This window comes from Esox lucius, chromosome 18 (assembly GCF_011004845.1).
Source record: "Esox lucius isolate fEsoLuc1 chromosome 18, fEsoLuc1.pri, whole genome shotgun sequence".
NCBI lineage: Eukaryota > Metazoa > Chordata > Actinopteri > Esociformes > Esocidae > Esox > Esox lucius.
In genome coordinates, this window is record NC_047586.1 from 2905308 (window position 1) to 2919115 (window position 13808).

A 13808-nucleotide genomic window follows, 5' to 3' on the forward strand; every position below is an offset into this window, starting at 1 on the left:
TATGGTGATAAACTAATGATCTGACTCAAAGGCAAATAGTTAACGTTGTGGAATTACACACATAGGCAGTAGACCAGAGGAGTTGAATGGCTGTGGCTGAAGGCAGTGCCCTCACACAACCAGAACACAGCCCTCACAGACACCGTCAACTCTAGACGTGCTTTATTGCAATTAAAATTGTGTTTTCATCACCACACCCGTAACACACAGACTCAAACACTACAATTACAGCTGAATTGCAGGCGCCAACCACCTTATTGTTTTAGTAACTGGTTCATGTTAGGCAAGATGTAACGCACTGTTAAGAACAGTTCTTAGCTGTGGTATATTGGCCATTCGACCCACACCCTCAGGCCATCTGGCTTTAATAAAGATATTCTCCCAGGTATTCTAACAGTATTGACATTTACCAGGTAAAATAACACTGGACAATATTATAAAAAGGTGTGACCTGGTAATCTATGAAACACACAGAAGTGAAATCTCAATTGAGTCAGCGGTGTGATTTTGCCCACGCAGAGTATTCATCTAGGTATTATCAGAGAGCCATGCTCATCTGAAAAATCGCTAACTGATCCCGATTTGTTTTACACCTTTTCATGTGGAGACTGATGTTATACTCCAGTCCTCCTGTCAGTGGAGCGTTGGTGGAGTCAGAGATGATTAACTCTGAGCCAGACAGCCAGGCCATGTTCTGTGTAATTTTGTCGCATACAACCCAATGGTGTAACTTTCGTGCGTTACTGTTTCACTTTCAACACTGACACAGTGGGCAAAAAGGCCAAAATAAATTGCTTCTGTCTCTTATTGCACACCCATCTTTCTCTGCTATTATCGGTGAAATCTAAGAAGACTTTCCCCATCCCCATACAATTCCCATGTGTCAATTACATCCTCCACTGCATTCTCCACACGTTCACAAAGATCTCTTCAGCAAATGTGAATCTATCCAGAAGGCAATAGATCTGGACAGCAGAATGGAAGCCTCGAGTCCAAACTTACATTTCACCGCTATGGAAAACAGTCAGGTAAAACACCACACACCAGTCAGCTTACTCAAGATCCCATCCGATTTTGTTCAGGCTCATCTCCATGTGTAACAGAGTGAGAAACTATAATGTTCTGGAGGAAATCAGACCGGTACCCAATTCATATTAATATCCCATTTGCTACGTCTCACCACCTAGAGGAGATAGCGACCTTGGTTGGGATGCTTGGACGGTAACCCGTCTGCTGTGCCAGCACGCCACAACAGACCGCTGCTCTTCCATTAGGTTTCCCATCCACAGGAAGATGAACCGGAGATAAGATGGACACCGTTCGGAAATAGATGTCTGTGGGTTTTATTTAGCGGACGGCCAAGTATGAAGGGAAGGCCCAGCATCTCCGGCTGGAAGAGATTTCATAGGCTACGTCCCGAATGGAGCTCTATTTCCTATGGAGAAACACTATTATCTAAGGCCTGTGGTAAGGAGGGAACTGTGTCGTTGGATGCGAGACGTGGCGAGCGCTCGCTCAATCTGTGTGGAGGTGCCTCGTTTGGAGATGTCGAGATATTCTGTTTTATCACCACGGGTTAATCACCTCTCCGTCCTCATCCATGATTCCAAACAGAACCCTACGGCCTATGTGGTACCGTACATTCGACCAGATCTCAGAGGGCTCTGGTCATGAGCAGTGAACTATATAGGGAATAAGGTGCCATTTGGGACGTGACAGTTGTCTCAAGTACACAGTGTGAATCCTCAGGGAAAACCATTTAACACCAGGAGTCTGGCAATAAAACAGCGTGAGACTGAGCAACATGCTACTAGTGACTTCATTACCCATTTTCATTTCTTTGGAATTGCCCTTTTTAATTTTGTCATTGCTTTATGAACAGCACTTAACACTCAAATTTGCAAGCTTATCTATTTGCTATCATGACACAGATGGTTGCGAGCTATATAAAACTAATGGTAAAGTATGTTTGTATAACAGATGTTACCATTTAATATGGGATTTTTGACAATGCTTTACTGTAAATGCCACCATTTTGTTCTTTAAGCTTTTTATCTAATCGCTGTCCTCGAGGTTCACAACACTGGTAAACTATTAATAAAAAAAAATCATCTCAAAACAAATTAACTTTATAATACAGAACAATCAAAATGTCAGACCCAAATGTCCTCTTTCAAACGCAGCCAATGGACTGACTCAGTACATCGGAAAGTCACTCACACACACACACACACGTTTCTTTTTCCTATCAAACTTCGGCAGCATTTCGAGGCCAGACACAACAGAGCTTCGTTCATATCGGAAGAGAGGGAGGTCTAGGATTAGTGTAAACGGGTGATATTATCTGATGGGGTGACACATTGTCTCTCTCCGATTGGCCGCATTGGGCAGCATCATGAACGTATTGATGGACTCGATGGACCCAAATGATACCTCGCTCAACACTCTGTCTGGGTTGCTCAGCAACAAGAGTTTACAAAGAGACACAAAGTGTCACCAAATATACTCCATCTAAACTCATACGGGGGAGGGGGCACATTTACTAATCTCTTGTTCGACCGCCAAAGACTCTGCAACATTCCAAAGGCAATAATATACTGAGAACGGTTGATTTGACAGACCAAAACAAGATAAATATGCACTCATTAAATCACAATCCCTTGAAGGAAAACGTCACATTTCAAGCGTGTCAACGCACAGCAGCTACAGGTAGAAGCTTCAAGCAGCGGTAGCTACAACACTTCAAGTAGATTCCATAAATAATTAAACGGTTGAATTAAATATTTTTTGTGAATTCGGATCATTTCGCAACACTAGGTCAGGTTACAGTCTAGCATGCCAAACGGTGAAACCACGTGACCGACTGGAGGCACTGGGTACACAAGCCCACCAAAAGAGCTCAGGCTGCATTCACACATGCATCCCAATCTGTCCTTCTCCACAACTCAAATGAGCCGCACTGAAAAATATCTGACTTGAAAAGTTTTGCCTTTTGGCCACAGACCGTTTAACAGTAATTTAGGAAAATAACAGGACCGGGTTGCCTGTCTAACAGTCAATAAAGCATTAGATCGCTAGAGCGCTGATCACCAAGGCAGCGTGTTCAATTCCCAGAGAGGACTGAAGATTATACAGACCATATTTTCAGAAGACAGGTAGCATCATTTGGTTAGCAGGCTTCTGGCAACATCTAGCCACAGTGGTGGGCATTTGGTCCTCATGGACAAAGACAAAGCTATTAGCCTGAACAGTACAGGACGCCTCAGCACCTCTGGATATACATTAGACCTTCATTATACAGCTCCCTGTTCCCAATATAATTAACAGCCCCACAATTACAATAAAATATACATACAGTATATGTGCAAAAGATTTAGGCATCTGAAAGCAAACTAAAGCCATTTATTTGTGTAGTAAATATATATATATATATTTTTTTTTACAAACACTCACTACCCAAATGGCTTTAGTTTAACTTAAGTACCTAAGACTTTTGCACATTATTGTATTTGCTTTTGCTATGACTCCTGTCTTTTGTCCGTTTGCTAGTTTGTAAAGCCACATTGGGTCCTCGAAGATCTCTATATAACTACAATTAGTATTGTTACTAGTAACACATGCCATACCAAGTACATTTAAAAGACCCAAAGTTGCTTTACAATGTTGAAAACGAAAACTGTGTCAAAACAAAACAACTGAAACCAAACATGAAACAAAGGGAGGGTCGGACGTTGGTGTTTCCGGTGGGGGGGGGCGGGGAGAGTGTGAGTAGGAGCGACCCGACAGATGGCCCACTGGAGGAAGGTCTGGACCCGGGGGCACCCAGGTGGCCCGCTGCCCACGTGACGGCTGGGCCCTGGTCCCAAAGGGGCGCACCGGGCAGGGCAACAGGGCGTCGCCAGGAACACCTCGGTTGGCGTCACTGCGCCGCATCCTCCTCCATGGCGACGCGGACCCGGCACTCAAGCTGCGCGGCGGTGGGACGGGCGTCGGGGTCAGAGGCCAACATGTCCAGCAGGAGGGTGCAGAGGGCCTGGCCGGGGGGGGGCGGTAGAGGCGGGGCCCGGCGGGCCTTCATGGGGACAGACACCTGCAGGTCGGGGTTCTCCCACAGGGCCTCGCCCAGGGGCATCAGCCAGCGGCCTCTGCACACGTACGCACCTGCGGGCAAAGAGGGAGGACGCCCTTAACCACGCTGACACCGACACGTTGGCATTGACCTTTCACCCAGCGGGGGACGTGTGAAGTGTGACCGAGGTTGCATTCACATCTCCCGCTCACTAGTAACTCTGCCCAGCCATTAACCAAGCACCAGACCAAGGGGGAGATAATGGAGCCTCAATTTCCCCGTCTTTTATTCAAATCCGTCAATGCCTCTGGTAACACAGACGTTTCCATTCAGGTAAATTACTTCAAATGAGGTGGAAAGTCTCCCTCCAGCAGAGCTGCTCATGACTTTAGACATTTTTGTGAATGCAATCAGATGTTATTATAGTCTTTATTATAATTCTGCACTCTCCCCTGACTGAGGAAAAAGTCCAAATAAACCTAGGAATTCACATTCAGGGCTAAGCATGATATATTTACAAATATACATACACACACACACACACACATGTAGAAAGTTTTTCAGAACCCTTATTTCATGTCGTTTCTTTCTCTCTCCAGTCAACACAATATTTCATAGGATGCCACAGGTTGAGACTCCCCTGCACGACACTCACCAAGTTGTTCCTCTGTGGAACCCTCCTCCAGGAAAGTGATTCTCTCCAGGACAGCCCAAAACATCACCCCCAGAGAGAAGATATCCGCCTGAGCAGTATAGCTGAGGCCGCCCCATACCTCTGGAGCCATGTAGAAGTCAGAGCCACACGTGGAGGAGAAGTGCTGCCGGGTCAGACTGTCATCCCCTCTTGCCCCAAGACCCCCCACAACACACATCTTACTCAGGCCGAAGTCAGCCACCTGAAGGAAGATGGGGTGGAATGGCATCAAGCTCAGGAAGTAATGTGTTAGGCTGTCACACACAATGCTAGCCAATGAGCCGTTCACCCCCTTTCAGCAGTTACTCATCCAATGTGGCCACGTAGCTCAGTAAGGGCAGCGGTTGAAAAACGACTCAGCACTGTGCTTGTCAAACTAGCGCAGTGTTGCGCTAATCGGCTCTACCACTGCCAGTATTTTACCTTTACAGCTTGCAGTTTCACACTGTTTCTCCACAGTTTGGAACAGCCTTCACACCCACTGTTCACACGCCACCTTGACCAGAGGTCCACACACACACACACACACACACACACACACACACACACACACACACACACACACACACACACACACACACACACACACACACACACACACACACACACACACACACACACACACACACACACACACACACACACACACACACACACACACACACACACACACACACACACACACACACACACACACACACACACACACACACACACACACACACACACACACACACCCCTTATATTGACCAGAGGTCTATACACACACACACCCCTTATATTGACCAGAGGTCTATACACACACACCCCTTATATTGACCAGAGGTCTACACAAACACACCCCTTAAATTGACCAGAGGTCTACAGAAACACACCCCTTAAATTGACCAGAGGTCACCACACTCCTTATATTGACCAGAGGTCCACACACACCCCTTATATTGACCAGAGGTCTACACACACACACACACACACACACACACACACACACCTTACCTTGACCAGGGGCCCACTGGGGGCCAGTGAGACCAGGACGTTGTCTGGCTTCAGGTCTCTGTGAACGATGCGGAGGCGGTGCAGGAAGGCGATGGCTGAGCTCAGCTGCTGGACCACGCTGTTGTTCCTCTGGCTGTCAGGAGGTCGGGACAGCAGGTAGTGGTTCAAATCCCCCCCGTCACAGTACTCCATCACCAGCCACAGGGCGCAGCAGCGCCGGGGAACACGGTTCTCCTCCTCCCCCTGGAGCCCGGCCTCTGGCCTCTTCCTGAGCCGGGAGAGGCCAGAATTCGTCCTCATTGGGGTTTTTGATATCTCCGAGTGAGTTCTCTCATTGATTTTAGACCTGGATAGACCTGAGTTAGTAATTTCCTGACGTTCACACCTGAAGACGTCAGACTCAGATTTAGTCCTCAACCTACTCTTGGTCCTGGACCCGAAGAGACCACCCAGGTCAGTCCTGTTTTTTTTCCTCCTAGACAGGTGGGTGTCCGACCGGGTCCTGTCCTCCTGCCCTGTCTGGGACTCGGTGCATACCACAATGCCCTTCAGGGCGCTCTCCACCAGGTCCAGGGGAAGCCTGCCCGACCGCAGGGGCTCCAACGTCCTGGACCCGGTCTGCAGCAGGCAGTCGTGGAGGGCAATCACGTTGGGGTTGTTCTTGGCCGTGGCTCTCATGACCCACAGCTCTTGAAGGTAGAGCTCAATGCATTCAGGGCTGATGCAGGGCAGACGTTTGATGGCCACACGCTGACCTGTCTTGGCCATGTGGCCCTCAAAGACCACCCCGTAACTGCCCCGTCCCACCTCCCTCGCGAGGGTGTACAACTCCTCCATCTGCGGGGCTCAGTAATATAAATCCGATTGTTCGGGGTCTTCTTGAGAATGTCTGAGGTTACTCTTTTCTGTTGTCTGCAAAAATAGTTGGTTGTAGTAATTATACAATTGATTTAACGTATTATGATTATCATAACAATTATAAATAACACTTACCTTTAAAAGGTCACTAAGCTTCGATTACGCCTTCTATCGAGTTATTTGTTTGGTGTAACAATGATAACGTTTCCGACAACTGCCTAAGATGACAATGTAACGCACATGATAGGACAAGCAGTATACTTTCAGTCTATAGCTTTCTATGTTGGGGTGTGGGGAAAAAAAAAATACATATACAGTTTACATGTTTTTAGAAATGTTCAACCCGGAAGCTTGAAAATACACTTATCGTCAACAGATATCGAGAACTCCTAAAAAAATGTGTTTGCCCCGCGACCCTAGTTAACATTGGAAATCTGATTTAATATTATTAACGCCATTACTTCTATACTTATAGCTTCCGACGTATTGATTATACACTACCACTGAAACTGGTAGCTACTTTGTTTAACATACCACAGTGTTGTCTTTCAACTGACTTCCACATTTCGTAATAATCGTCAGACGTTAGCTAGCCTTAGCACTGAACATTTAAATCGCTTGCCTTGGCAACCACTGAGCGTGCTTCTTAGCTCGGGGTAATTCTTTAGTCTACAATTACAGCTGACTGGTTAGCTTGCAGCTAGTTCGCTAGGATGCCTCAGAAAATGTATAATGCTCTGGCTAAATTTGTTAGAATATATCACTTTAAATAATTACTTCATGTAAATTACACTCACCCATGAAGTTGATCGCTTCTACATTTTTGTATCCATTTAATATACTAATATGACCATTTAAATGAAAACAAAGTTTAGGTTTGTACAACTTCCGTATCCTCTTGGAACTTCCCGCTCATAGAAAAAAAGGAGGCTATGATTGGCCACTGATCTGTACGTATTAACGTTTACTTGTTTCATTGGTCAATCAGCGAAGACGCACATTTGATATTTTGAAAAGTCAGAACATTTTATATATTGAACAAACACAAGGTTACGCATTACGTAGATTGTATGTAAGAAAATATGCTGAAAATCAGGGTTTTAAATGAACCGGGGCCCTGCTTTGGCTTTGAAAATTATACATGATGTATAGATAAATAATTAACAGATAAATTAAAGAAATTTAAAGTTTTGCTACACTGTATTAAGGCAAGCATGCTATGGATAAGCTATTGTTTTGTGTAAGATACAAAGGAAAAACACAAGTGTAACAAACAATCAAACATTTGTGTAGCTTGAAGACTATGAAAACGAAAGGCTAGTACACCGGTGTGTAACATTATTGCCACAACACTTGCAAATTTTCTTGAAAAAGGGAAGTAGGCGATGTCTGAATTACATTGTTGTTCAACAACACACTCAAAAATGAAGGTACGAAACAAGAACAGTTAACTCGTTGGTACACTTTTGAAGAATGTTCCCTCAAAGGTACAATTTTGGTTTTCATGGGGACAGAAGAGCACATTTTGACTAACAGAAATGGTACAAAGTAAATTAAAACGAAAGAACAGTAAATGGTACATAATTGTACCTCAAAAAGGTACAACCCCCCCATTTGTACCCTTTTAACACACCGGTAATCCTATTTTTAAGTGTGAAAAACACGATCATGTGGCCTAGGCGAAAGATAATGCATACGCGATAATGCTAGACGTATCGTTAACCTAATGATAGCCTAGTTACCTAATGTCATGAGACATTTTCTCTCTTTCCATTAATCAATGTGTGGGTTCACAGAGGTGTGTAATTGAAGTTATACGTGTGCGGGTAGCAAACGAGAGTCGCATGAAGTGATTGGAAAGACGCAAACATCAGTGATGACTGGTGTTATGCAGGAATTTATGAGAAATCTGTAGACCATTAGGGTGACAGAAATAATAGGTTAGACTACTAAATGAATAGGGATCAGGTGAACCCTGTTATTCATTCTCATCTGAAATATTGAGAACAACCTAATTTCCACATGGCTGCAATATGATTGTATTTGGCATGGCTTCCCAAACAGCTTAACACATTTTGGGAAACACTTTAAACATTTTGCTGAGAAAAGCTTTTCTCATAAGCTCGTGGTCTATAATAATAATTAATTTCAAATGTGTCTTTCCTATCACGATTTTGATGATTGTGTAAACGTTTGTTGGAAGGCCTCTCCTACCAGGTTGTCCTTTCCCTCGCTACCCAGGTGCAACATTTTTGGATGCTTAGCTGACACCAGCTTTAATTTCCGCCGACCACCTCAACAAGACAGCTGTGAATTACTGCTTGCGGTTTGGATACATTATTTTCCTTCCAGCACGGAATTAAACTGATAGCTGTTTCATGGAGTAATGTTAGTTGGTTGTGTGGTTGTCCCACCTAATTATCTTAAATTGAATACACTACAATTTCTCTAAATAATTGACTAATATAAGTGTAAAATGAAGTCGCTCTAGATATGACTTTGAAAACAGACATGGATGAATGCTAAGAAATTATATACTAAGAAATTATTTTTGGATAAAAACCACAACTATTCTTTCAATTACTTGTGTCAAAAAAAGTGAAAAAGAACAGAATAATTTTAACTAGATAAAAGCAAAAAATAAATGGAAAGTTGACATTTTCTTAGACATTTACTTCAGAGAAACTTGTACTTGCAACAATTTCATAAAATTAAAAAATCATAAAAATGTAGCTGATACACTAATTGTACATGACAGACGTCAACAATATTGTCTCCAATTAGTCAGCAGGCTCTATCCAATCCCAGTGACAAATTAACACTTTCATCAAGTTAAAAAGCAAGTCACTGCAGCTTGGTACTAGCACACAAGAGTAGTCAGAAAAGAATGAATGCCACAAAATGCTCACAGCAGCTCCTCTCCATAGTGATCTCATGCCCCGCCCCCTTCACGAGGCAACACAAGCATAATAATTATACACAAAAACGTTAATTGACAGGGTGGAAATGATTTAGCTGTGGAGTTAAAACACCTTCGGCTTTGCCGGCGCAGTGCATTTGTGGAGTTTCAGATTCTGCCTGTTGGCGTAGGCCTTTCCACAGATGTCACAGACACATGCCTTAACAACAGTGTGCACGTGATGTTCGTGATATTTCAGGTGACTTGGCTGGCTGAACCTCTTCCCACATTGACCACACCCGTACGGTTTCTCCCCAGAATGAACGAGCGAGTGAATTTTAAGGGCCTGCTTGTTAAAGAAACCTTTCCCACAAACACTGCAATGACACGGTTTCTTCCCTGTGTGAGTGACCATGTGATTTCTTAGGGTGTAATCACTTGAACAAACCTCTGAACAAATCTCACACTTGAAAGGCTTTTCTCTGCCATCAGTGTGTTTGCTTATTTTATGTTTCAACATGGTTCCAGACTGAGTAAATCTCTTACCACAAATTTCACAGGAGTACAATTTCTCACCTGTGTGAGTCATCTTATGTCTTTTACAATTACTCGAGGAATGAAACCTTTTGCCACAAACATCACAGGAATAAGGTTTCTCTTCTTTATGTCTCAGCATGTGTTTGTACAGATGATCCCTTTTGGCAAAACATTTGCCACATACGTCACAGATGAAACTTGGTGTTTCTCCTGGATGTGATACCAGTCTGTGCTTTCTGAGAGCATTTCCATTATTAAAACTTTGTCCACATACAGTACAACTATGCTCCTTCGGTTTATGAATCGTCATATGGGCTTTTAAGCACCAAGTTGTAAAGAACATTTTGCCACATGATTCACAGCAATACTTCTTCTCCCTTGAAAGGGTTTTCTGCGGATTAGCCAATCCTTCTCTGGTGCCTGTGTGTTTTTTGGCGTGTTCCTCAAGCCGTTTGGCCAGATTAAAGCCTTTTCCACAATGAGAGCAGTTGTAGGGTTTTGTATGGGTCTGAAAGTGTCTCGTCAAATCGTATTTCTTCTTGAAACATTTCCCACATTGGGAACAGATTAGGGAAGCCTTGTGGACAGCGTCTGCAGAATCACCACACTGGACCTCAGGATCTTCTTCACTCCTACTTGGGTCTTGCTTGCCTGGGTCTGACAACAATCTAAAAATGAAGGTACAAATTAGAACTCTTTATATAAAATCCTAAAGGCAACAGTAAACATGTCTCTCTCAAAGGATTCACCTGACTTTGCATGTGAAATACACATGGGCAGAGCTATATACAAATGGAGACAGATCCAATGTTCCCTTCCCAGTTTCCTGTTACTGGGCCGCAAACAGACCACCCACCCTGGACAGTAATTGCTCTGGTGCCATTATGTTTTTATTATTTTTTCCAAAAGTCTCCACAGAGTGATTAGGCTGTCCTAACCTGGGTGTATTCAGCCTGGTTGAGGATGGGACCTGCAGGTGGTTATTCGCATTCTTGCTGGGATCATCACCAGGGAGCCACTCCTCATCTGATGTCGGTTGAGGATCTTCCTCCTGATTATCAGACTCGAAAGAAGATCCCTCTTCTGTAACAGAGAGGGGAAGGACAAAAACAATCCTCACTTCAAAAACCATGAAACAAAATGTAAACTGAATCTGAAACACAAACTTGAATTCCTGGCAAATCCTTTAGTCTGAAGAGTCATTGTGTCTGTTGCTTTGCACAAGGTGCAGAGGAAACCAGTATGATAAATCTAACCGTAGCGACAACATATGTACGCTCATTATAATAGAATTGATGCTACAGAATTGAATGTTCCTCAGGAAACTGAGCTGTTTAAACTGTAGACTGAACAATAACAAATGTGAATCGATTTAAAACAGCACTTACCCTTAACAGCCACGTTTTGTGTTCCTACTGTTTTTCTAATTTCCTGCTGTATATCAATTATAACTATGCCAGATTTAACTTCTGGGTCAACAGATATTACTGCTTCTGAATCAGTCCTCTCCACGGCTGTCACATCCACTTCCTCAATGTTCAAGAGCAATGATATTTGCTCCATGGAACTTCTACTCAACTCTTCCATGAATGATTCAAAATTCACCTGAAAGATTAAAAAAATATACAGAATTAATTATATTGTTACTGACCATTCTAAATAAACACTGCCTTTGTTTTAGAATATCAGAATTTATATTTTGGGCAAATGTTAACTTCCTTCTTAGCAACTTTTCAACACCTGAAGAATTCTAACCGTGTGATGCTTCAACTCATCCATGTATATAAACAACCTCCAAAGCATGTCAAACAAATGGTGGGGAAACCGTCTGACAAGGCTATTGAGGCAGCGTCGACACCATAGGTCTGGACAAATGTATTTGCAAGGACAAAAGTCACAAACATGCTTAGCCAGTTCTACTGAAGATGACTCAGATTCTTCCCGACCTCCAGGACACCACCCGCACTATATACTTGCTTATCAACTTGGTATAGATTGTTTTCTGTGCCTTTAGGTTGACTATCAGAACATAATCAAAGATGAGTCAATCTGGGAAGGCAGAATACTTACACAGGTGGCCAACACAAGCTAGTCTGTCCAAACTAGGCAAATCCAGAATATAAATTCCAAATATATTGCTAGTGCTGAATTTCTAAAATAAATAAATATTCCAATAAACTGTTGGCAGGATCAAACAAGTCATGATGAACAGGATATTGGTTGGCCACATTAACATCATGTAGGTCCGAAAAAAATATGAACATCAGTTCACAAAAACGTACAACCCCAAAAACTGAAATTATACCCTGATAGTGAATACATATACTACAGTAAAGCGTTGTTTTGCTAGCTTAGGTAATAAATACTACCTGAACTTTAATGCCATTTCAAATCCGTTGACAATATTAGCAAAAATATCCCTGGTACAGTGACCTGGGACTGGGAGTTTTAATGGTTTAATCCAGGCTTGCACTTACCGTGTTTATTGTATTCACGCGCTCCATTTCGATTTTCAGTAAACTATCCTCTTGGCCATCCAAAACAGCAGCACACTCATCCAGGAGTCTCCCCATCTCCCTCACTACCGATTCAACTAATAACCCCATAATGTGGGATAACTGTGCCCGAAACACCTCTTTGGTCGTCATGATTACTAGCCGGCTAGGAATTAACGCCTGCTACAATAGCTAGCTATGTTAGCTTGGGAATAGCTAGCTATGTTAGCTTAGGGAATAGCTTATTTTCCGCTTTCAAATGTATTCCGGCCCCACTCTATTATTGTCCGAAATTAAACAAGCACGCTTGCAGGAAGGATCCTACCAGCGAACTTCACACGAATGAGCACGTTGTGGATAACTAAATGCATTCCTACCAAAGGTCTTTATGTTGGGGCAATTTATAATTAAACAGTTAACCTATACACTTTAGATTATTATGACTAAATTGTGAGTATTTAAAAATTAAACATTGTTAGCACAGGCTGTACGACCAAAGCCTGTGTTTGAGAGGATCTAACCCAGACAGTTCAATTAATTGCTTTTAAAACCAGAAAAAGAACCAGGCAAGCCTAGTTCAGCCGGCCCCCAAATTCAAAATGATAATTTCTGTTTCCCACACTGGATTCGAACTGGGGCTTCCACGTGAGAGGCTGTCTGCAACCAACACACCACTGGGCTAAACGTTTGTACATTGTCGGTGTAGCATCTCGACATTACATAATTTAGTCACGCCAAGTTTGAATATTTCGCTAGAGACCCTTAAGTAGTGTAAAAATGACTAACGTTTCTTATTAAGTTTACCTGCATCACAAATCGCATCTAGGAACTGTATGGCTTTTTCCACTGGCCGTGTTAGCTTATTAGACAGTAATAGGCTTATTAGTATCTACTAACTTACTAGAAAAGTCATAACAATTGAGCAATTGCTAGGGAGTGAGTCAGTCAAGTCAGTAAGAGACATTCACTCTTCTTGGCAGACACAGGAATGTACACTACGCTGGAAATACATTACAAATTCAACGTTATTCAAACGTTATAAATGTCAAAAGTTGTCATTTGCTTAGACATTTGTTTCAGAAAACTGCTAAAACTAACCTCAGGACAAAAAAAAAACATGTCTAGATGACATTGGAAATGTAGCTGATACTGACTGACAATGATAAGACAATCAATAACATACTCAAAGTATATTAAAATCTCCAATTAGTGACTTAGTTACATTAACAAAAGTAGACAAGTTTTCGCTAAATAGGACAA

General features: G+C 42.8%; 2 protein-coding genes across 4 annotated transcripts; both read right to left on the minus strand.

The window, feature by feature from the left end:
- Window positions 1-809: 809 nt before the first annotated feature.
- On the minus strand, window positions 810-7604 carry si:ch211-63o20.7 (uncharacterized protein LOC566836 homolog). Of its 3 annotated transcripts, XM_020056446.3 has the most exons (5): window positions 7152-7365; window positions 6753-6895; window positions 5760-6671; window positions 4725-4965; window positions 810-4161 (listed from the first exon to the last, which is right to left on the minus strand). In XM_020056446.3, the coding sequence occupies exons 3-5, from the start codon at window positions 6594-6596 to the stop codon at window positions 3920-3922; spliced, it is 1320 nt and encodes a 439-aa protein (XP_019912005.2). In that variant the 5' UTR covers window positions 6597-6671; window positions 6753-6895; window positions 7152-7365; the 3' UTR covers window positions 810-3919. The 3 variants fall into 3 exon arrangements, with proteins under 3 accessions (XP_019912005.2, XP_010881453.2, XP_034143627.1); XM_010883151.5 differs by lacking the exons at window positions 6753-6895; window positions 7152-7365 and adding an exon at window positions 7415-7604; XM_034287736.1 differs by having other exon boundaries at window positions 6753-7365.
- A 1665-nt stretch (window positions 7605-9269) lies between these two features.
- Window positions 9270-13762, minus strand: LOC117592732 (oocyte zinc finger protein XlCOF6-like). The gene is made up of 4 exons (XM_034287735.1): window positions 12531-13762; window positions 11442-11658; window positions 10992-11136; window positions 9270-10721 (listed from the first exon to the last, which is right to left on the minus strand). The coding sequence occupies exons 1-4, from the start codon at window positions 12699-12701 to the stop codon at window positions 9641-9643; spliced, it is 1614 nt and encodes a 537-aa protein (XP_034143626.1). The 5' UTR covers window positions 12702-13762; the 3' UTR covers window positions 9270-9640.
- Window positions 13763-13808: the final 46 nt, after the last annotated feature.